Raw genomic sequence first — 23824 nt, 5'->3', positions numbered from 1 at the left:
AGAAGGAAACTAAGTTTTCTGCATTACAACAAGAGAACCATATCTACAATATGCACCTATAACATTGCTGTCTTTGAGATTTTTAAGGTTGCTACTTTCAGATCAGTTCACACTTTTAACTAAACATTTTCTTGGTAGGAGTGCTAGACCAGACACTACTTGCTTAGCTGTTTACTAGTCTTCTACAGTGGGGATCTGTATTGGTAATTCTGTGTAGGAGAAAATTATTACTCTGAAGAGATAATACTGAAATCTCCAGATGTAAGTGGATAAGTGCAGTAAACCTTTTCCCCCTTTTATCTTCAAGCTGTTGCTCCATGTGTTCTGTTCTCAGACACTGTAAATATCTGTCCTCTATGACCAACTCTTCAGTATTTCTAAGCAATTACTTATCCCCCTTTATCTCCATATTGCTTATTAATTTTTTGTTCTTTAAATCCCTGATTCAGCAAAGCACTTAAGCAGAGATACAAATGCTTACATCATTGGCCACATCATCTATTATGTAACATTTAATTGGGTACTGAAACTAAACTGCCTGGTTTATAATTCTCTACATTCTTTACCAAGAATGATGCTAGCTTTTTATACAATTAGCACATCTTACAGCTAGTACAGTGTAAAATGTATTACTGCTTCATACAAACTATATAATAATATAATGGAGAAAGCTTTAAACCTTCTATGTGTGATCCTGTTGTATGATGCTTCCATAAAATCCTTCATATTCCAGGTATGAACTAGGAGATGCACTGTACTTAGGCTGGGCTGGATCGATTTTGTCTATGCTTGGTGGGATCTTCTTGACTTGTTCATGCAAAAGGGGAAAAAGAGGAATGCACAGGTAGCTCTTCATCTTAAAGGTCAAAATAAATGATATACTTCAATCAATGCCAATTTATGCATAGAAAGTGGGTTTGTCCCCAATTATCCACTTCTGTATTGTGTACATGCAAAAACTAGAGGCTAGGACTGTCAATTCAACACTGACTCTTGCCATAAACTCATGATGTAAACATGTATATACTCTTTACGCCTATCCTTCTGACCTCTAACACTGGCTTGTAAAAATTTAAAATAATCAGTTTTATATTTTTTATAATTATGGGCAGTGTTGGTGCTTCTAATGATCATACAATGGAATTGTGCCAGGGCCGGCTCTAGGTTTTTTGCCGCCCCAAGCTCTGAGAGCGCAACTGCCCAAGCAAAAAAAAAACAAACAAAAAAATGGCTGGAATGCTGCCCCTGGAATTGTGCCACCCCAAGCACGTGCTTGCTTTGCTGGTGCCTAGAGGTGATCCTGAATTGTGCAATCAAAGAGCAGAGCTTCCTTTGTATTGGTAAAACTGCAATACAGACCTTTAACTTTTTTTTGTATTGTGGCAGTAGTGCCATAATTTTCTAATCATATTTTCACTACCATTAAAAGGATCTAATTCCATTTATCTTGCAGAAAATAAAATCCTTTTCCTCCAAAGCAACCGATACAGCTTAAGAAATTCTGAGATTTTTTGTGTTTCTCGTAGAAAGGTTTGTTTAGCAATATGTCAGATAAATCAAGTTTCTGGCCTGACTACTTATCCTTTTTCATTGGAAAAATATAATCTTTATTTGAAATAAGTCAGACATGCAGCAGTTGTCTGGGAAATGGTTGCAGCTGTCAGAAATAGCAGGTCTGTGCACCCTTGAGATGTCCAAGCAATACTAGGTCCAAGTACATATAAACCACATTTATGTAAACCTTTAAAAAAAGGTGATGCACAGAAGGAAGAAGCATGTTGGATGATGCTTTACTTAAACATTAGAAAAAGCTGTGTGAGAACAGCCAATGAGGGACAGTATTACGTTGACCATGATATACTATTGCATATTGAGCCTGGTCCAAAGCCACTGAAGTTGATGGACAAATTTCAGTTGACTTAATAGGGCTTTGGATCTGACCCACAATGCACTGACTCTCTAATTTTCAAATTTGATTTTAGTAAGTCCTTCAGTGAAACCTAGTACAGAATTTAAAGCTCTGCACTATGCGTGAGATCCCAACAGCATGGACCCAAGACAATTTCCAATTACATTTTTTATCTTATTGATTTGTGTTAAAAATTGCAACTAGCGTAAATAAAGACTCTTGCTTAGATCAGTTAAACTGATTTTGTCAAAAAGCATGTGGATGTATAGTACTTAATTATTTACAGTTCATTTTTCTTAATTACAGTGACCGCAAGTATGACTACTCAGCTGGCCAGGCAGCTCATCAGCCATGCATTTACACCAAAAATTCTGATACAGTCATGACATCCAAAGATTATGTGTAAACTTTTTATTTTTTTAATTGTTTGTACGTTAACATTTTGTCAATCCAAATAAAAAGATAAATTAATTTTGAGTGTTCTAGTTCAGGTTGCAATCTTTATCTCAGTATTGAGGTTGTTCTATGTTTTAATACTTCCATCTGGGAATATTTTGAAAATTGAAACAGTTAAGTTTCTGGAAAGATATTGCCACATGGAGATTTCCTGTTCACTGACAAACCAAGCAAAACGAAGCCATAATGTATGGTGTACCTTGACAACAAACCAAGAGTAATTGTTAATCTATTTTTGACTGGCTCAAACAGGGAAACTGACATGCTACAACTAATCACAGCCTAATAAAACTACAGTGTTGTAAAATGTACTGTAATTTTATTAATACTTCGCTTTGTATTTTTTTAAAAATGTTTTAGCTTTTAAGAGTAAATAAGAATTAACCCTTGTGTGATTTGCAGTTCTGAATTAAAGTTGTTATGGATAGTATTAATGAAATGTTAATTTTATTATATTTGCACTTAAAGACATGTTTTATTGATACTCACATTATGTCTAGTACAGAGGTTCTCAAACTGGCACCCACCTAGGGTGTGTGGAATGTATTTGGGGTGGGGTGAGAGGCTTTAGGGGAAAAAAAACTTACTGTGCACATTTTACCCATAGCGATGAATAACTAGCAAAGCTGATTCCTCCAGACATATCAGGCACTGTGCATTTAACTGTAGATGACTCTGTGCATTTTCATGGATTTCTGTTAAGTTTGCATTGGATTATAAAAAGTCATGGCCATCTCTATATTAATCTGTTTGCTATGATGTGATGTGCACATTTAATTGTAAAAACAATGAGGAGTCCGGTGGCACCTTAAAGACTAACAGATTTATTTGGGCATAAGCTTTTGGGTTTTTTACTCACAAAAGCTTATGCCCAAATAAATCTGTTAGTCTTTAAGGTGCCACCAGACTCTTAGTTGTTTTTGTGGATACAGACTAACATGGCTACCCCTCTGATATTTAATTGTAAGCACGGACCACAATCAGTTTTGCTTTTGCTCTTATTGCAATGGATCACTGGCTCATTTGTGCAACAGAAAACCCCCCAACTCAAGTGAAAAACAAAGAAGTCAAAATTTGATTCAAGTGAAGCACTGCTGCCACATACATTGGTATAGGTACTTCCGTGGCATGAGAGGGGGCAGGAGTGTCACAAACTATTATAGACACAAAGCAGGGGGGGCGCAATCAAATAACTTTGAGAACCACTGGTCTAGTATGTGGGATTTGTAGTGGAACTTTTTAAAAAAAATTGCAGAACACAACACACTAAAATCCTTGTCCAGTGGATGGCAAATATACAAATATAATAATATACAAGGGATACTGCAAACAGTCAGGAATGGAGAAACCAGCTGATAAAGGGATGCATTATCTATCGGATGCCTTATTCCCAAATCATTGATTACATTTTTACTTATTGTTTTGTGGATTTAAAAGAAAAAACCCACTGAATTAGAATTGTCTAATTCAAACTGTTCCACAGTGGCTCTGTTCTGCAGTAATTTTATGGTTGTAACTTTCAGTCATTAGCACTTTCATCTCAAGTTACTCTGCTGCTGGGAATACCCTTTGTATTATATAAGCATTTAGTCATTAAAGATTAGCTAACCTTTGTAAAAATTACATTGGTTTGCTGTGCAATGCCAAATTAAATTTCACATTGACAGTTTTACAGCTTTCATAATTGTTTAAATTTCAAATGTATTAAAACAGTTCAATAAAATAATCCTCTACTTTTGTTGATTCTGAGCCCCATGATTAAATTTAAATGTAGCCCAAGTTGTAAATTTTATCTGTCTCCAATGTACCCAGATAACATATTTCCTATGAAATCATATAAGGGCTCTTAGCAGAAACACTGTTTTGTATGTGTGATATAGAATGTTTTTATACCCTGGTGATCTATTCAGTAAGTCAGTTTGGGGACTGTTAAATCTCATTTGGTTTAGTAAATGGTAATAGAATGGATGGAGATTACATTATAATGCCAGTTTCTTCCCCTGTGTGTCTTTTAATTGTTTTAATATTGTGATGGATATTTCAGTACTGCTGAAAACAAGGAAAAGCTCAGCTAATTCAGGCATAGAATGAGCAGCAGCTGTGTAAGATCCCACACAGAACTCTGCCAGTATTCAGCCTGTGGTCTACAATGCCCCTCTATTCTAGTTCTAGACCTACTCATGAACAAGTAGGTGAGGGCTGTCAAATTTATTTTGTGGAGAGGCCAGATTGCATTCTTAATTATTGCCCAATGGATGGGGTACAGATTTGAACTATATACTGTTCTAGGCACAGTAGTTCTCCCACTGCTGTCATTGGGAGCTTTGTACCAAGATCAAGGGTAGAATATAGCCTGTATGTAGTAATGAAAGGTTATTTGTTCAGCATCCTATTGTCCTATTTAGAATCACTCAAAAAGGGAAAACGTGCTCACCATTAGGACAGGGCCACTTTTTTCCCTTCCCTATCTGTTCTGTTTGTCCCTCTTCATTTCTCTTCCTTGCTTCACTCCGTACCTTTTTCCCTGCAGCAATTTCCACCACCTGTGGGCTGCTCTCCTACCCCTTTTCATCTGCTAAAATGATCAATAGTTAAATACTTAGTCTTCATTAGGCTTTAAAGTTGCACCCCACTGAGCTGAATGGAGAATCAGGAAATTCACACCTCATGTCATTGTTGTAGGTTTTTACAGGATTGGGGAAAATACTGCTTTGGTTATACTGTTCATATTTGGAAGATTATCTTTACACCCATAAAGGTTAGAATTTTTTTTTTTTAAATCTGCAGAATCTGAATGTCATGCAAACCTCAAAAATACATAGAGAAGGCTGGGTGTATTATGTTCTTCTAGTTGGTTTTGCAGCCCTGCTAGGCCTTTCAGAAGCAATTGTGTTTAACTTTGAAAAAAAAATTTAATCAGAATTATATTTGGAAGAAATCATTTTTTCAGAAGAATGACCCAACTGATGCTGCATCTGTAAATGTTCTTCATATCTCTGCAGCTGAGACCAGAATCCTGTGTTGGGCTCTACTCCTGGTCTGGCAGTCTTCACAGTCTAGAAGAAGTGACAAACATTACATGTGTAGTAGAAATTGTGCAGGAAATTAGGCAAGATATTTCTCCCCTCCCCAAGACCTCTGAGAAAGTTGATTTTGATATTTATGTGGGAATAATTACAAAAATATACAAAACAAGCACATTTCACATATGCCAAAGAATATATGTTATAATTTTTTGAGTAATCTGATCTGTTGTATCTAGGGAAGTGAGGGTTAGTCCAGTTCCTAGTGAAGTGGCATCAACATGACAATCATCTTAATTAGTAACTTTTCTGGTAGGTCTAATAAAGGCCAAGGGTGAAAGCACATATAGACTGAGCCCCACTTGGAGGGCATTCCAAATCAAAGTTGAGGCATTATTAGTATGTAAGGGACTGTTTATCAGGAACAATAAATATTGTCTCTGTGCAGTGTTTGGTTATTACATAGCTAACACTGCTATGAAGGAGATCAGGATTAACACTGCCAAGTGATATCTGCACAGATTTGCTTGATTTTTTCCACTGAGTGGCTTTCTCTGTCTACACCTCATTTTATGTTAGTTTGCCATGGATTTGCAAATGCAATCAGGACTGTTCACAGAAACAGCCAGCTTTCTTTGACTATTCTACTGTGTTTTCTTTAAAAAGATTTGACTTGGTAATTGTATTTGTTCCAGAAGCCTAATTTTAAGAGCTTCCCTTGTCCAGTCAGGGACCAAACAGTTAGCATGGGATTGTGTCCAATCATAACAGCTCAAATTTGGAATGCTGAATATTCTTAAAACTGCTTACAAACTACAGTCCAATAATATTCACAGGATTTCAAGTGAATACATTTGAAAATGTTCATACAATTTGTGAATAAGATTGGAAAAGAAAAAAGCATGATTTGCCCTGCTTTTATATATAATAAAATGGGCTAAGGACACTAAAATGCAACTATAAAACTACATCAGATTTTGTCAGTATTATCAATAATGGCACTCCTTTGTGTCCAAGTTCAGTAAAGCAATTTAAAGAGTTTTATCTTCAGGTGCTTATTTTTTTTAGATAGGAATGCTGTCTCCTATGTTGTTTATTTCTTGTGGTCTTAGGAATTGGGTCATTATTCATAACATAATTTGAAATGAATTTCTTATCAAACATAAGAGGTATAACTTTCAAGCATAAGTACAGTACCTCAAAGGCATCCTTGAGAGTGAGATTTTGGTGTCTCATCAGATAGGCAGTGCAGATTGCTGCAGATCTGCTGCGGCCATTTTTACAGTAAACTAAGCATTTTCCACCACTTCGTACTGTGTCCTCTATGGCATTGCTGCACTGTTCAAAATAGTTATACAAGTCCTCCAAAGGGTCATCAAAAACAGGAACCCGCAGGCTTCGAACTTGGTGAAGGCCTGGGAATGGCTGCTGCCTGGAGACATTAATACAGAATGTAACTCCCTCTTGAGTGAGGAGTTCTTTGTTGCAAGCTGATCTAGAATTACTGATTAGCAAAGAATCAGTGATCTTACAGAGCTGTAACATTGGCGACAAAGGGTGGAGTGTCACCACTGCCCTGTGACGCTTTCATAGGCTGCTTTCCATGAGAATCATTAAGAACTGTGGCAGAACACAAAATGATACTTAAACCCTGATTAATTGAAAGTGCAGTTTGTTTCCAGTAGCACTTTGGCTTGTTTCTGCTGTCCTGTGCCTTAGCCATCTGTGCTGTGCTATATTTATTCTACACTTACTGTACCAGAACTAAAGGATTCCTTCAGGTCCTAGTGCCCTCTTTAGTGGGATAGAAAGATTTGAGAAATTAAATCACAGAGCAGAGCCCACAGAACAATCTTAGAACAGTTTAGAAATTTGAATAGCACCAATTCCTTCAACAATTTTGTAGTTTCTTAACACAAAAATAAATTAATCTGCCCCAGGACTCCTGTTTATTCAGAAAGTAATGCTACTGTAACCCCTGAAATATTGACCAGGTAGGAATAAAATGAACTCAAAGCAAATAGAATATATTGCACCAAGTCTGGAGCAGTGGATTGTTTTTAGGAGCTTGGAGTATTTTCTAAATTGCTAATGTTAATAGAAAACAGCACCCCCTTTTGCTGAGCACAGCTTTCTGAAGCTTGCAGAATGTTTGGGGGATGAAAGTTTTCAATAATTCTGCACTTTGTGGATAAAAAGTGAGCAAAGAAATGATATAAAGATATTGATTATTATGTCACAGCGTGAGACTCACCCCTGCAGTGCCTCCTACTGGTCTCTCAGAGAATTAGCTCTTCCAGCCTCCAGAGCACCTTCTGCAGGCCAGTGTCTCACTGCCACTGGCCCCCATGTCCCTCCCAGACCCTGGTGCCCATTGGTAGTACCCCCACAGATCTGGGTCTCCCCCTCCCAGGGGAACCCCCACCCACTATCCTCACCTCAGACTTTGGCTACTGCCAGTCACCATTGAGCCCCCACACACTGGGGCAGGCTACAGTGTATAAGCCAATCATCACAGGCAAGGGGGGTTTGGACCTGCTGTCTCTGCCTACCCACAGGCTGCCCCTGCAACCCCAGTACCCTGTCTTAGGCCATCTGCCAGGCCTGCAGCTTTTCCAGTCTGGAGCCTCCCAGCTCCTCTGGCCTTCCCCAGTGCTGCTTCACCTCAGATACCATGGTACACTCCCCAGCAGCCAGTCCTGTCTCCCTCCATGACTAGAGGAGACTATCTGCTCCTGGCCCACTGCCTTCTTATAAGGGCCAGCTGAGCCCTGATTGGGGCGTGGCCACATCTGAGCCTGCTTCCCCAAATCAGCCTGGGAACTGCTTGCTCCCAGCCACAGCCCTCTCCTGGGCTATTTTAAGGCCGGAGCCGGTGACCACCCTGCTACACACACATCCCCTCAAAACCCCCACCCCTGGGGGAAGAGGGGCCTCTTGGCCCAGGCTCCCTAAAGTTGGCACTCCAGGGTCACCCCTCCAGGCTCACACACCTCCTCTCGGTGGCCTCCCAGCTTCAGGTCACCTCCCAGAACTGGGCCTCTGCCTTCCGACGGGCCAGCTCCGCGGCCTCCAGCCGCGTCTGTAGGTCGGTGTCTCCTGGACCCCCTGCTTGCAGGGTCTGGGTCCACTTGGTGGCTTGTTCCTGGACCACCTGGGCCCCAGCCTCTTGCTGGGCCCACTCAGTCTGAGTTTCCCCATTGGCGACCAGCTCTGCGATGGTCTGGGTCCCGACTCCCTGTTGGGTCCCCGCCATCTCCGCCTCTGTCGCCTTCTCCAAATCCAGTGCAGCCCCCTCCAGGCACCTCCGTCATCCAACCCTCAACTCCTTTGAGGGGGCAGTGCCTCCTAATGTGTCCTGGGATATGGCAGCCCCAGCAGGCTCCCCATCTCTTTGCTGCATTCGCTCCCCTTTGGTCCCTCTCAGGTCTCAGCCTTCCATCAGGGTGGACCTGGACCCTCTGACTTGGGCCAGGGTCCACTGCATGTGGCCCTTCTGCCCACAGGCCGGCAGCCACCTGGGTTTCCTCACCCAGAGGACTGTCCCCAGAACTTGCCCCTCTCTGTCTCCTGGGTGAGGCGCCTGGCCCCCCACCCCAGTAGGAACAATCCCTCTTGATATGCCCGCGCCTCAAACAGGCATAACATGTCTGTCCCTCGGCCACAGGCCTCCTGGCCCTGGCTCTCAGCCTCTCCACCACTCCTCTGAAACCCATTCCTGAGGAGGTTTACCAGGGTTCCTTTACCAGCTGGCCCAACTGTTCCTGGAGGGCCTCCTGCACCTCCTGGGCCTCCTGGATTCCCTGCAGGTGATTAGCCCCTTTCCGCCGGGGCCCAACCAGGGACTCCACATAGAAGACGCCCATGTACCTGGGATTGCTCAACCTTGCCTGGAGACTCAGCAATGCCCCCCAGACATGCCTGGACTTCTGTTCCCCAAGCATATGGGACTGAGGGTATAAAACAGAACACAGGGGCCCCATACTTGGCCTTTCTCCTTCCCCCACCTATGCTGCAAGAAACAAAGACACTCAGAAGAAGACAAGACTCCAACACAGGAGATCGGCCTGCTTTAAGGGACAAACCTGTATATTAAGAACTGCAATATCCAGTGGGGTCAGAAGAGCTGCTTAATCTAGATGTTGCCCAGTCTAATAGGGTTGAGAATTTAGACTGTGTGCATATATTTTCTTTTCTTTTGGTAACTAACTAACTCTGACTTTTTGCCTATCACTTAATATCACTTAAAATCTATCTTTTGTAGTCAATAAATTTGTTTAACTGTTTATCTTGACCAGTGAGTTTGCCTGAAGTGTGTGGCAAATCTGCTCAGGCAAATCTGCTCAAATCTGCAAAGGCTGGTGTATGTCCACTTTCCATTGATGAAGTGGTGAACCAGTTAATAAATTTGCACTGCTCATCTTGAGCAGTGCAAGATGGCATCTTCCTGAGGTACAGTGCTGGGAGCTGGGAGGATTCGGCCGGTGCTTCTCTCTGTGTGATTCATGAGTGGCTCTGGGAGCATTCATGCAATCTAGCTGGGTGCGGGAGCTCCACATGCAGTTGTGCTGAGTGGTAACAGCACCTGGAGGGGTTTGCAGCTGGTCACTAGCAAGGCATTGTGAGGGACAGCCCAGGCCAGAGAGACTTAAGGGGGCACAGTGGTCCGATGGTCCCAGGCTGCACTCCGGGGATCCCATCACAGTGGCGCAATGAGCTGGTTGAAATACACAGCTTGTACTGAGCAAGATTTGCACTTCATACACTGGTGTAAAGATTTAATTTGTATAAACTTGTCTTAACTAGGCACCTCTCTTAGATTTGTTGTTTGCAGAGAAGATGAATGTAGTGCCACTTGCCTTCTTGTCCAGTCTGGGTCTGTGATTGTCCATGTATCCTGGGGGCGGGGGGACAAGGCCTAGCACAGGGCTCATGGTGTCATTCAGCCAGGTCTCAGTGACGCAGCTTATATTGGGTGCTTTGTCACTGATGTGGTCATGGATTGTTTCTTGTTTGTTAATGGCAGATTTTGCATTGATCAATCTCATCTTTAGTTCATGTTGTTTTGTGTGTTCTGCTTCCAGCCCATGCCTAGTAGTGGTCTTGTGCAGCATATAGGTGTTAGATGTCTGGAACTTGTTTCTTATGTCCATTTTTCCATTGAACTGAGATAGGTGATTATGTGGATTGTGCTTGGGAATAATCTGACTGGAGGAAGGATTGGCTGGATATCCAGATGCCATGGGAAAGGCATGTCTATTGGATATTTTTTGGAACTGTAACCTCGTTGAGTCCTGGGAATGGGTGGAGCTGAAGCAGTGTGCTCCTGGAGTGTTGGTGGCATAACAGCAATGGAAATAACAGTAGTGACAATAATAATAGATAGGATTGAGGCCAGTAGAAGGAGAATGTGTGAATGGCATCATAAGAATGACCATATTGGGTCATACCAGTGGTCCTTCTAGCCCAGTATCCTGTCTTCTAACAGTGGCCAGTGCCAGGTGCTTCAGACGGAATGAACAGAATGAGGCAATTATTGAGTGATCCATCTCCTGTCGTCGAGTCCCAGCTTCTAGCAATCAGAGTTTTAGGTCCACCCAGAAGATGGGGTTGCATCCCTGACCATCTTGGCTAGTAGCCATTGATGGACCTATCCTCCATGAACTTATCTAATTCTTTTTAGAACTCAGTTATACTTTTGGACTTTACAACATCCCCTGGCAATGAGTTCCACAAATTGACTGTGCATTCGGTAAAGTAGTACTTCCTTATATTTGTTTTAAACCTGCTACATATTAGTTTCATTGGTGAGCCCTAGTTCTTGTGTTATGTGAAGGGGTAAATTATATTTCCCTGTTCACTTTTTCCACACCAGTAGTTATTTTATAGCCCTCTAACGCATCCCCCCTTAATCATCTCTTTTCTAAGATGAACAGTCCCAGTTATTTTAATGGCTCCTCATATGGAAGCTGTTCCATACCGCTAATTATTTTTGTTGCCCTTCTCTGTACCTCTTCCAATTCTAATACATCTTTTTTGAGATGGAGTAACCAGAACTGTATTCAGTATTCAAGGTGTGGGTATACAATTGATTTATATCATGGCATTATGATATTTTCTGTCTTTTTATCTATCCCTTTTCTAATGGTTCCTAACATTCTGTTAGCTTTTTTTGAGTCCCGCTGCACATTGAGCAGATGTTTTCAGAGAACGATCCATGGTGACTCCAACATCTCTTTCTTGAGTGGTATCAGCTGATTTAGACCCCATCATTTTGTATGTAGAATTGAGATTACATTTCCCAATGTGCATTACTTTAACTTATCAACACTGAATTTCATCTGCCATTTTGTTGCCCAGTCACCCAGTTTTGTGAGATCCCTTTGTAATTCTTCACAGTTAGCTTTGGACTTAACTATCTTGAGAATTTTATATCATCTGCAAATTTTGCCACCTCACTGTTCATCCCATTTTCCAGATCATTTATGAATATGTAGAACAACACTGGTCCCAGTACAGATCCTTGAGGGACTCCACCATTTACCTATCTCCACTGTAAAAATTGACCATTTATTCCTACCCTTTGTTTCCTATCTTTTAAGCAGATATTGATCCATGCGAGGACCTTTCCCCTTATCCCATGACTGCTTACTTTGCTTAAAAGTCTTTGTTGTGTGATGTTGTCAAAGACATTGTGAAAGTGCAAGTATGCTCTGTCCACAGGATCACACTTGTCCACATGTTTGTTGACTCCCTCTAAGAAATTCTACAAGGTTGGTGAGGCATGATTTCCCTTTCCAAAAGTCATGTTGACTCTTCCCCAATACATCATGTTCATCTATGTGTCCCAGTATAATTCGGTTCTCTACTATAGTTTCAACCAATTTGCCTGGTACTGAAGTTAGGCTCGCCTCTGGAGCCTTTTTTAAAACCAGTGTCACATTAGCTATCCTCCAGTCATCTGGTACAGAGGCTGAGTTAAGTGATAGCTTCATACCACAATTAGTAGTTCTGCAATTTCCTATCAGACAGCCATTTACTTGATGTTTGTCATGACACCCTAGTGCTCTTACTTACTTTTGGAGAGAGGTGGTTTAAGTGACTTGCCAGCTGGCATCACACAGGAATTCTGTGGCAGAGGCAGGGTTAGAATCCAGTTCTCCAGAGCAGCATTCAACTACTTTAACCATGAGACCTTCCTTCCCCTTCCTGCAATCCCCTGCCTCATTCACTACTTCTGCAACAAATGAGGCAGAAGTCTTCCAGGCACAGTCTCCTTCTTTACACAGTTGTGGTTCATCTTCAGAGCAAGTCCATCCCATGCACTGAATGAGGCAGGGATCCTGTGGAAAAAATAGTATGTGATCATGTAATTAAAGACTGTATCATAATGCATACACACAAGGGGGCTGAATTCAAGTTGTACAGGCAATTTTAATACTATCATTTCCTCACTTTTGGGTGCTCCAATCTGCAGCCTTAATAATGTTCTTTTAGCTTTTGTGTGTCTAATTTCCTATTTTTTTTTAAAGCAAACTGAAAAAAACAAATTCCATCATGTGGCATCATATTGACACTACCGTGGGTCATCGGCCTGGTTGGAACATTTAGATCTACCACGCATGCTTAAAACTTATTTTTCCCAAGTCTCATTCTTGGAAATGTCTGAACTGTTTTGACTGAAGCTTTCCCCAAAAAAAATCAGGCTGAGGCAGACACCTGGCATATAGAATTTTGGCCCCAATGGTTAAAGTTTGGCAAAGTAATAAACAACTGAAAACAGGATCTTATAATGGGAATTGTGCAACCTTAAGAACAGGTGGCACTACCAGCCCCGCCTATAGTATTTTATGATCTTTAACATTTTGTAAATAATGCCCACATATTAAGGTGATTGGTGCTCTTACACTAAATGAATCAACATAGTGTGTATTGTTAATAAACTGCTTTGGGAGGAGTGAAAGGTGCAATATATTGTGGAATCCGATAGGCAGAGATATTGGTTAAAAATAAAAGAAGCAAGAATTAATATATTACAGGATAGAAGCACCAAAAAGAGTTTCTATATATTTAAATGTATGAGTTGACAAACAGAAGCCTTTAGCCGAATGAAATAAATGATTGTTTACAGAGGCAATATGTGGAATCCGTTAATCTCTTCGAACATAAGCACTTTCCTACATGACATCTGTCTAAAGCTCCAAAAACAGGAACAAGACTAAAATGATTATCTCTTTCATATATATTCAGATATTCCCTTCATTCTTGAGTGACAGCCCCTCCCCTTCACAGTCACTTAAGCAACATTGACAGGGTCATTTTGAGGGAGGTGGAAATGAGATTTTAAAAAAATTGTGGGTGCTTTTTTGTGTCATAGTTTTTGAACAATTAGGGTACACTTTGGTAATATTTTCAAGCTTTTCTCAACAACCATGAAGGATAGAAACTTACTTTTCTATTTACACATATGCCGAAATTCTCACCTAATCACATGCCTCCAGGAACTGGGGCGTTAGGAAAAATGCCAAATATCATGAGAGTTGGCCAAACTGTCAAAAATTAACATGAGTCTGTTGTTAGAGCCTGCTTATTCTGGCTCTCTGGGCTCAGTCGTTTCTGATCTTTGTTTTAGTTATTAGGCCCGGGGTACTAGGATGAGGCATGGTCTCTTATTTTGTAAAAATATTTTAAAAACAACAAATAGATGGTTCCTGTATAAACACTGGTTTGAATTCACTCTTGAAGCTCTGCTGCTATTCAAACACAGCTCTCACTCCACTCTTTTTTAAGTCAACAGAGCCACCTTGAGTAAATTTTAATCTTTTTGGAACATGGAGATTGTTGGATTGAGGTTCATTTACTCAGCTGATGGGTCTAATAAATATTTATTAAGACAAAACTCATTTTACTCAGATCAGTTACTCAGAAGTGGGAAGCTCATCAGGACGATCTCATCACAGTTACTGCCAGCACCAGACAATACAGATTCAGCTTCCTTTTGTTACACAAAACTTATAAATATATTTTTGTTATCTTTTCTTATACATATGTATTCGTCTCTGATTTCCATGTTAACTCTTCTACCCCATCAATACCGGTTTAGCGTTAGTTCAAACTGGTCTGTTCTAGCTTTTTAGTTACTTTATCATTTTTTTGTTCTCACAAACATGATTACTCTGCAGTTTTTGACACATGCAGAACACTAAACATGATTATTCTGCAATTGCTTACAGATACACAGTTCTGCATATGCTTATGCTGTTAAATGTTATCAGAACAGACTCTTAAAATCTGCAGCATGCTTCTGTCAGGTCTAAGTTTGCCTTCGCTCCCAACACTCCCCACCTTGAAGAAGCTGTGGAATCCTTTCTAGGTTGTCATCAAAGTCTGTATTTCAGATACATCTCTTCTTTCCCAACTGCCTGACCAACCTCCTAACCTTCCAAATAAATACACTTAACACCACTACTAGTATGGCTTGGACAATAACAAAGCCCATTGATACCATGAATGGTCCCCAATGTTGTACACTAACTTCCACCATGTGGCATTTCCCAGTGTATCTTTATCACTTTGAATACTTCGACTCCCCGTCTCAAGGTCAAGAAATGTTCTGGACATCTGCTCATTAAGGCCTGCACATTTAAACGTAATGGTGGTATGACTTGGTAGCACAGAATCTAGGGCAGCGCCAATCAGAGGGGCATCAGCTGATACATTGTGGACCTCATGCTGGGGAACTGGAAAAATTACCTTTTCCTTTAGTCAAGTAACCTTTCTTGGAACTAAGCAGAACATTGGCCAGTCATAATAATATGTTTGTGTTCCATACTGGATGTGTCCAATCCAAGAGATTACACAATATTTGCCTTATCCAGCCCTTGAAACCTTGGCTTGACCTTATTCCTATTGCCTCAGCTGTACCGTGCTATTTCAGGTCTCTTCGTCTTAGGGGAACACACATGCTGGCAATGCACTTTGGAGTACATTACAATGACATAACGAGGCAGTATGCCTCTTGGAACAACATGAGGTATCTGGAGCTTTCCAGACTTCCCTTCCTTACCAGAATCTGAGGATGAGTGGCATATACCTTTAAGATGTAACCTGCCATGATAGGTTCCTGTGTACTGTGGACTGAGGCCTGTGGGCATTGGTACTGCTAGTACCATAGGAAGGATCCATGTTTCATCAAGCTTCCTCTTTTCTCAGCATAATACATCCTTTAGTAGTGCCTACCAACCCAACATCGATCTACTTCTTTTATTTTTTCCCATTGTTCTAGCATCTTATTTGTTATGAACCTAGGCACTTTCCCACCTGAATTTCCTTTAGTCCTGCCTGTAGGTCCTGTATTAGGAAGTTGCTAATTGATACATTAGGATGGTTGATGATTTTTCCCATTTCATTGATTGCTGCTTCCATTTCCCTAAACCTGTTATCCTAGCATCCTGAACATCCTTTAAATCCTCCCCTACATGCTCATTCTATTGTTTGTTTTACTTTGTTACCAGGTTTTGTGATTGAACTCTCATTTTGTGATTTTTCTTCCCACAATACTGTGATATCCATATGATTCCATGCTGAAGTTCTCGATGCCCCAACTCCTAATACTGTTCTTATACCTTTATCTCTCTTCCCTGACTCTTTCCCTTCTCAGGCAACCAGATTTCCCACAATTCCATCCCATCTATTGACTGTCTGAAATTTTGCACCCCTTTTGCTATCAATTGCATTTAGAAGTGCATAACATTTTGCATGACAGAGCTGCTGTGGTAATATAAAATTGGTTAAATTCAATGCTACAGGTATCATTTGGTACTGTGCATTGTTATACATAATTTCATGTTCACGATTTATGACTAGTCCATTGCCAGGTCCTGCTTCTGTTTCTGGACATGGTTTACCATCTTGCTTCAATTCCAGAGTAGGAAGCATTGTTACTCTAGTATGTTCAGGAGTGGTAGTGGTACTCTGCCAGTCCTTAATCACATTCAGAGAGAAGGTCAAAGTCTCAATCATTTTCCTGGCATGGTAGGTGGATTCCTGGGCAGTAGTTCGATGATCTGCTAAAGTAACTGTAATATTTCCAGCATGTGTTAGCTGCATGCTATAAATGGTTAGGTTAGCCATTACCATCCCATTTAAACACACAGCCTCTTTTAGGTCTCCCAGTCCAAGTGCCTGCTCCTGCGAGTTGCTTGTGTTTGTGCAGGATCCTCCACCTTGGCTGCAGTCCAGTCAGTACCAGAACACTGCAGGCTTTCCTGCATGATTACCTAGGAATCATAAGGCTAGAGTGGCAGTTTCCCCTCATGTACTATCACTGTCTTGTTCCTCTGCTGTATCCCGAATCCCACGGACCGCAACACAGTGTATATTATGCCTCTCATGGTGATCAACACCTGAAACAAAACAAATAATCTCCTTTCCTCTTTTTACATCAGTAGATTCACTTCTGTTCTTTGCTCCACATGGTTTCAGCTGCATAGCATGCAACCATTGATTCACCACCCCTTTTTCATCCTATACCCAAAACAGGTATACTGATGGACTAGTCTTGTCCATTGTATATTAGGGATCCTCCCAACTGGCTTTTGGAAAGAGCTGGTTAACTGAGACATACGACACAAGTTCCTGATTTCCCACTTCATACTCCTTTATCAGAAGCTTGGCCATCAAAATATCTTTTAATTTTTCATTGGACTTCCTCTGTATTAAGCAGCTTATATTTCTAAACTGAAATTTAATTTTTATATTTCAGCTTTGAATAAATTTTTCATAAGTGAGAACTTTTTTTGGGGTTAGGCTCTATTAGCTGTTGTATTTTAGCAAGGTTCTGTTTTACTGCTGATTTGATTTCTTTATTCTTTTCTGAGTCTCAGCCAACTTAGATATCGGTACCCCTACTTTAAATGAAACTTCTGATGGCCGTGAATGTTTGACAGATGATTCACTACTTTCCTTTGCAGACCTCCCTGGAGCTGGAGAAAGATGCTTTTATTGTTATGATTTGTTCTTCCAAACCTTGAGTAGTTTTGTTTCTATCCCCATCTTAAATTCCAAAGTTTTGGACAAAAGGATGTATTTCACTACTCATAGTAGTAATATAGTATATATATATATATATATATATATATAGTATAATATAGTATGTATAGTATATAGTAGTAACTTTTTAGTGGAAATTTTTCCCTTTCTTCTAATAGCAAATGAAGTAATATGATTTTGACTTATACTTAATGCTCTGCTCAGTAATAAAAACAATTTGATTTCTGAATGAAGTAATTGCTAATTGTACATTGAAACTGCATCTTATATAGTAAGTCTATCTCAGATATTTACAGGGTGCCTCTCACCTTGATATTTAATGCAGATCTAATGGTTTTAGATTATTACTGGTTTGCTGGTCTCTCCTCCTGATAGACTCACTCTTATGGATTTCCATCATGAACTTTGGCTCTGGAGATTATAGCCTTTACAAAGTAATTCCAAGTGGAATGTCAGAGATTCATTTTGGGATTGTAAACTTTTATAGAGAATAAAAAAGGGATTATTAATGTACAATGTTATAAACTCAAGTACTCTTTCAAAAAGGAGTTCACCAACCTGGAACTGTTCTTACATTTGAATTGGCTCCCCAGCCCACACCCTGCATTTAAAAAAAATATCTTTTCCCCCCACAAGCTCTTGTCCACAATTAAGACTGAAGGACCAATTTTACTGGCCTTACTCTTGTGAGCAATCTCCCCACCTTCAGTAGCAGTACTCTTGTAACTTAAACAGGATTTAACCTAAATTAATTAGTAGGATTGTTTATTACTAGTTGAAAATCTAATGCTGTGAGTTTTCTTTAAAAAATGGCCCGTGTTAACCTAATAATGACATCACACTAAGGACAGACCACATGCATGCTGAGTAACTATGACCTCTCCTTGCCCTACTAAGGAATCATGTATGGTTTCCTAGCAACCTAAGAATTTGAGGCTTTACTTTCTAGTCTGCAGTTGCAAGAGAATCTGGGAGGCGGCGCTGTTATCTATAGACTCAACAGAGAGAGCAAAAGCAGCAGCAGATAGAGGTTTTCTCTCTCCACCTGCCCTTTGTTATCTGAAGGAGAAGGTGTTACACTTTTCATTTTTTGTCATGCCCTCTGCTCCCAAATCTTGGCCTGGAGAACCAACGGCTATGTCTGGAATGCCCCTTAATGCCCTCCCAGAAGGTAGAGCATGGGGTGCGTGGTTTCCCGGTTTCTGAGAACTCAGGAAGTTGAATGGGGCAGCAGGGGTTAAAAAGAGGGCTCCAGTTTTCTACAGATGGCACTGATAAGCCAGAGCGAGAGGCATTTGGGAATAAGCAGAGGAATAGAAAACTTTTGAATGTGGGCGTGAAGTTAAAAATAATAAAATAATGGCTGCTGAATATTCCCTCAGTGCCTAGTTTTGTGCCATCATTAAATCTGTCCGTCCCCCTAGTAGTGTAATAAATGAACGTCTGTTCAAAAATTCCCCGCACCCCTCGCAGCACGGGCCAGCACTGGGTGGGGGCGGGGCTTGCTGGGCCGGGGGGGCCAATGGCAAGCAAGGGAGAGGCCAGTTTCACAAACACACACCTGGGTCTCCATGGAAACCCGGACTCTGGCACAGTCCATGTGGGCTCGGGGGACGGGGGGAGGGGTTGGAGCGCCCTGTGCTGGAGCCGGCGGGAGGCGGGTTAAGTAGCTCGGTGTCCCCCTCCGCGCTGGGGCTAATGCTGGACTCGCCGTTCCTCCCCGCGGGACCGCTGCTCCCTCGCGCCCCCGCCCCAGCAGTGGTCGGGCCCGCGGCGCTGGCCGGGGCTGCGCTGGGACGGGCTGATGGAGCCACCTGCCGCTGCTGGGTGGGTGTCGGGGGGAGCTCGGGGTTTCCTGTGCCGAGGCCGGGGTCATGGCCCACCTGCAGCTTGGGCGAAGGGCAGAGAGCGCAGTGTATGTGTATGTGTGTGTGTGTAGTACTTGTGCGTGCCGGGGCTTGGAGTGTGTGTCTGTGTGCACAAGCGTGTGGGAATGGGCATGTGAAGTACTTGTGTGTGCGCAGGGACTTGGAGTTTCCGTGTGCCCACGCGTGGGAGCGTGCATGTGTGTCCAGGAGCGCGGAGTCCGTGCATACACATGAATGCGCGTGAAGTACGTGTGTATGGCAGGGTTGGGGTGTTTGTGTGTGTGCACGTATGTGGTGTGCAGGAGCTTGGAATGTGTGCATGCATACACGTGTGGGAGCACACACTTGTGCATGGGCTTGGAGGGCATATACATGGGGAAGTGCAGTTGTATACAGGGATTCCAAGTGTGTGTGTACATATGTGTGTATGCAGGGATTGGGGTGCTTGTGTGTTCACATGCGTGTGTCAGAGGGTGCGCAGGAGCTTTGAGTCTGTGTACATGCATGTGCCATGCTCCATGCATAGGTAGGGTTACCAACTTTGGTTGGATGAATTCCTGGAGGTTTCATCACGTGACATTATCTTTAATTAAAGATTAATTTTAATTCCTGGAGACTCCAGGAGAATCCTGGAGGGTTTGCAACCCTATGCATGGGATGTGTGAAGTGCATGTGTTCAGGGATGTGTATGTCTGCCAGTAGGACGGTACCTTGGGGCGTGATGTGAAAGTGGGATTGTACATGTGAGGGTGTTGGGTATGTCATGATGTACGTGAGAGTTTGTATATGTATGTGTTGGGGGGAGAGAATATACACATAGTATTTCGGTTTGTCGGTGGCAGGTGTTAATGATGAATGTGTTCTAAAAGTGCATTGTCAAAGGAATCTGCATTTCTTATATTCTTAGAAGCTTGTTTGACTATATGTGTTTGGGATGGGAGCCATGCTTCACCAGTTGCAATGGGGTTTGTGAGAAGTGTATACCTTCAGCTCTGTGTTGCTTTTACTTTGGTACTAAATTGGAATGGTTATCCAAAGTACTTACTCGTTTGTCATCATTTTCATACATATCTCCTATGTTTGATTAACTCATTTATATTAACAAGAAGACCTATTCTTCTCGTTCTATAAAATGGCCCATTATAGAGGTGCAGCCTATTTAGTCTGGACTTCTGGAATAATATTTTTCTGCCTTCAGTGTGTTCCTTGATTTTATATACAATCAGTATTAGGTATTGTGCAGTAAACAGTGTGTGTTTGGAATGGTTATATTGGAGTTAGATTTTTTTATTCTGTGTGAAGCAAAATAGTTGCAGCTTCGTATGGTGTTAGTTTGGGACTCTGATTTGAATTTTGTGTCTCTTCTGAGTGTAGTTTCAGGCTGATCAAAGAAGATACAGAAGGTGATTATGAACAAGGTTTTAGTCTGATCAGAGAAGAAGAAACAGAAGACTATGTTGAACAAGGTTCCAGTCTCTTGGATGAAGAGAAAGAATCTCAGACGGAAGAAGATGGTGAACAGTTAGTGAAATTGACTGAAGATGACATTAGCAGTAATAGGATCATACTTACAAGTGGCACTCAGGAATGGCCAGATGGTTCCAGTTACAAAGGGGAATTTGGGTTTGATCTAAAGCTTGGTTATGGAGAATTCTCATGGGTCAATGGTGAGGTAAACTGGTTTATTCTATTTAAAATTTACGTTAAGTGCATGTCTATCAGATGGCAGGTTTGATTTGTACATAATGATGTTAAGGAACACACATTGGTAAGTTTATCACTCTTCAAATCAATATACAAGATGTAATAAATAAATAAGTCTCTGCCTGACAAATAGGATGTATATTTTTGCCTTTTACAAATGCTGCATTTATGGTGCACAACACAGTATGCTGAAAGTTCAGCAAGCACTGCTCCTCATGCTAAAACTGGGAATTCTGTTAAAGTTATTAACATAAAATAGGTTTCAGAATAGCGGCCGTGTTAGTCTGTATCCACAAAAAGAAAAGGAGTACTTGTGGCACCTCAGAGACTAACAAATTTATTTATTTGAAGTGAGCTGTAGCTCACGAAAGCATATGCTCAAATAAATTTGTTAGTCTCTAAGGTGCCACAAGTACTCCTTTTCTTTTAACATAAAATAGGTATGTCAGTATGTCCTATTGGCAGCCACTGTGTTGCCAAATAGTTACAGAACGAAACATTAACTGCATGGGATCCAAATATCAGAAATTGTAAACTAGTTTGCATTTGCTTTGGTGCTTGTAGTTTTAATATTGGAAGAAGAACTTTTAAGGTTTGAACATTAATTCAGTTTTAAGGCAGGATGGAAATTAGTTTACAATCTGATATTCAGCCATCATTTTGTTAATGCCAATATAAGTTTGGCTAATAGTCATTTTATGTACCTGACATTACTTGTAGGCTACCATCAATGACATTTATCAAATATTATCTTATTTCTGTGCAGTATCAGCCATTTTAGTAAGAAATCAAGATTTCACTATGGTATTTCCTCCTTTGAGTGCTAGCAGTTTGATCATGCCACCGTTTCATCTTTTAGGCCTTGACTTTCATACTGTCCTTTTGCACTTTGGACTTGAACATTCAGTCCTCTAGTTGCCCTACTGTATTCTCCTTTCATAGTCCATTCTAAAAATCCAACATCTACTTCTTTGTCTTGAATTTAATATAGGAAGTTGTGTTGTCGAGCAGTGCCTTTTTGATATACCAGTCTGATTACTCTAAATGGGATTGAGGTCATCCCATATGTTACTTTTCGCTGGAGAACTATGCTCTAAAAGCTAATACTTCTAGTCCTTTGGGAAGTTTGCTCAAATTTGTGTCTGCTGTGGAGAAATATTACGTTGAATAAATCCTTCTCTCACTGATACTGGCATTTTATACTTGGTCTGACTTTGTGTGACTAGACTTTCAAAATGTTTATTGTGCAGTGGATTAGTCAAACATAATCACAAATTTACCCGTTATACAGTTGTAATATACTAGACAGTCTACTTTTGCAAACCCATCTAGTGAAGAAGTATAAGGGAACATGCTACAAATACAAATGTTTACATACATTTGCATCTTTCTGATACTCTTACTTACACCAAACTAGATAGATAGATAGATAGATCCAGCTTTTTTTTTTTTTTAAATAAGCAAGAAGAGGTGAAACAGGTGCTTTATATTTTCATATTTATATTTTTATTGGTGGGACATTATAACAGTCGAGAACTCTCAATGTCACACTGTTACTTCTTAGAATGGTTCTGTCTCTCCACCTGCTGGTTAGTAATATAATAACAGTAAAAATGAAACAGGATTCAAAGTTGCAGGTAAATCAATTTGTTCTGTTACTTCTAAGATTTAGCATGGCCTCAGTCTGAGTATCTATAGATTTATCATATTAGAAGATGATTGCATTGTGGTGGGAAGATGCCAGGTTCACTTAGTGGTACCTGCTGAATTTGTGAAACTTATTAAAATGCCCTCAGATATTTACATTAGAAATTGCGATGGAGAAACAAGAACCATTTTTTGTTGTTGTGTGCCTAGCAAAATGGGGCCCTGATCTAGGACCTGGGGCATAGTCAGTACTGCTCTAATAAAGCAGTATTTTCTAGTTGGCTGAGATTGGGAACTAGGAACTCTGTGTCCTAATCATAGTTCTGTCATTGGCTTGCTGCACGGCTCTGAGTACATCAGTTAGGTCCCTATCCTATGCTCCCGGCACACCCAGATATCCCAACAGCTTTGCTGGTAGTTTTGGGTATGCACGGGCACAGGATCAGGCTGTTTGTCTCTGTGTTGGTTTCACTGTCTGTAAATAGGTATAGTAGTATTCTTGTTATGCAAACAAGTATTATGAGAATGAATCATAAGATGTCTATTTATGCTTTAAAAATGACTGTACACTCGCTTACCTCATGCGGATGCTGTGACAAATGATTAGCATTTGTCCATGTGTTCAAACTGTAAAGTGCTATAAATAACAATGAGAATATTTACTAAGCGCCTAATGTTACTAAAGAGTGATACATGGGAGAAGTCCCTGCAGCTGGTAGCAGAGTGGAAGGCCCAGTGAGTTGGGGGAGGGAAAGGAGGGGCCGCTGTCCATGGAGATGGCTCCTGGGTCTGTAGATCTAGGGAGTCCTTTCTCCATGTGTCTCCACAGCCTGCATGGCTGAGAGGCTTTGCCCCTGTAACTCTGTAGGCCCACTAGTCATTTCCCTGTAAGGGGAAGCCTCATAGAAAACCCTGCAAGAGCAAACATACATTTTTCTAACCACCTGCAGGGCTAGTCTGTCCCATAAATCAAGTAATACGTGCAAGCATGTAGGTCTTGCTGTGAACTAGAGAACGGCCTGAACACTGTAACCCGTATTTTCTTTATTTTTTTCTTGCAATTTTCAATATATTTTTCCTGATAATAATACGTAAAATTTCCATGGCTGCCGGCTACTGTGTAGCTTATTGGCTCTTTCAAAGCTAGTGACTTCAAATCTAGTTAA

General features: G+C 41.0%; 3 protein-coding genes across 3 annotated transcripts in view; 2 read left to right on the top strand and 1 right to left on the bottom strand.

Moving 5' to 3' along the window:
• The window catches only part of LOC144270478 (claudin-19-like), a 36235-nt gene extending 33920 nt beyond the window's left edge, over positions 1-2315 (top strand). The window contains exons 4-5 of the mRNA XM_077826961.1: positions 734-844; positions 2216-2315. Of these exons, the coding sequence (XP_077683087.1) occupies positions 734-844; positions 2216-2315 (211 nt within the window). The remainder of the gene's footprint in view (positions 1-733; positions 845-2215) is intronic.
• Positions 2316-5277: 2962 nt separating this feature from the next.
• On the bottom strand, positions 5278-6933 carry DUSP28 (dual specificity phosphatase 28). Its single transcript, XM_077825493.1, has 2 exons — positions 6586-6933; positions 5278-5421 (listed from the first exon to the last, which is right to left on the bottom strand). Exons 1-2 carry the CDS (start codon positions 6931-6933, stop codon positions 5278-5280), a joined length of 492 nt encoding a protein of 163 aa, XP_077681619.1.
• A 12310-nt stretch (positions 6934-19243) lies between these two features.
• The window catches only part of ANKMY1 (ankyrin repeat and MYND domain containing 1), a 53236-nt gene continuing 48655 nt past the window's right edge, over positions 19244-23824 (top strand). The window contains exons 1-2 of the mRNA XM_077826357.1: positions 19244-19266; positions 20682-20979. Of these exons, the coding sequence (XP_077682483.1) occupies positions 19244-19266; positions 20682-20979 (321 nt within the window). The remainder of the gene's footprint in view (positions 19267-20681; positions 20980-23824) is intronic.

Source organism: Eretmochelys imbricata, chromosome 9, assembly GCF_965152235.1.
Source record: "Eretmochelys imbricata isolate rEreImb1 chromosome 9, rEreImb1.hap1, whole genome shotgun sequence".
NCBI lineage: Eukaryota > Metazoa > Chordata > Testudines > Cheloniidae > Eretmochelys > Eretmochelys imbricata.
This window is presented reverse-complemented; position numbering and strand designations above follow the sequence as displayed.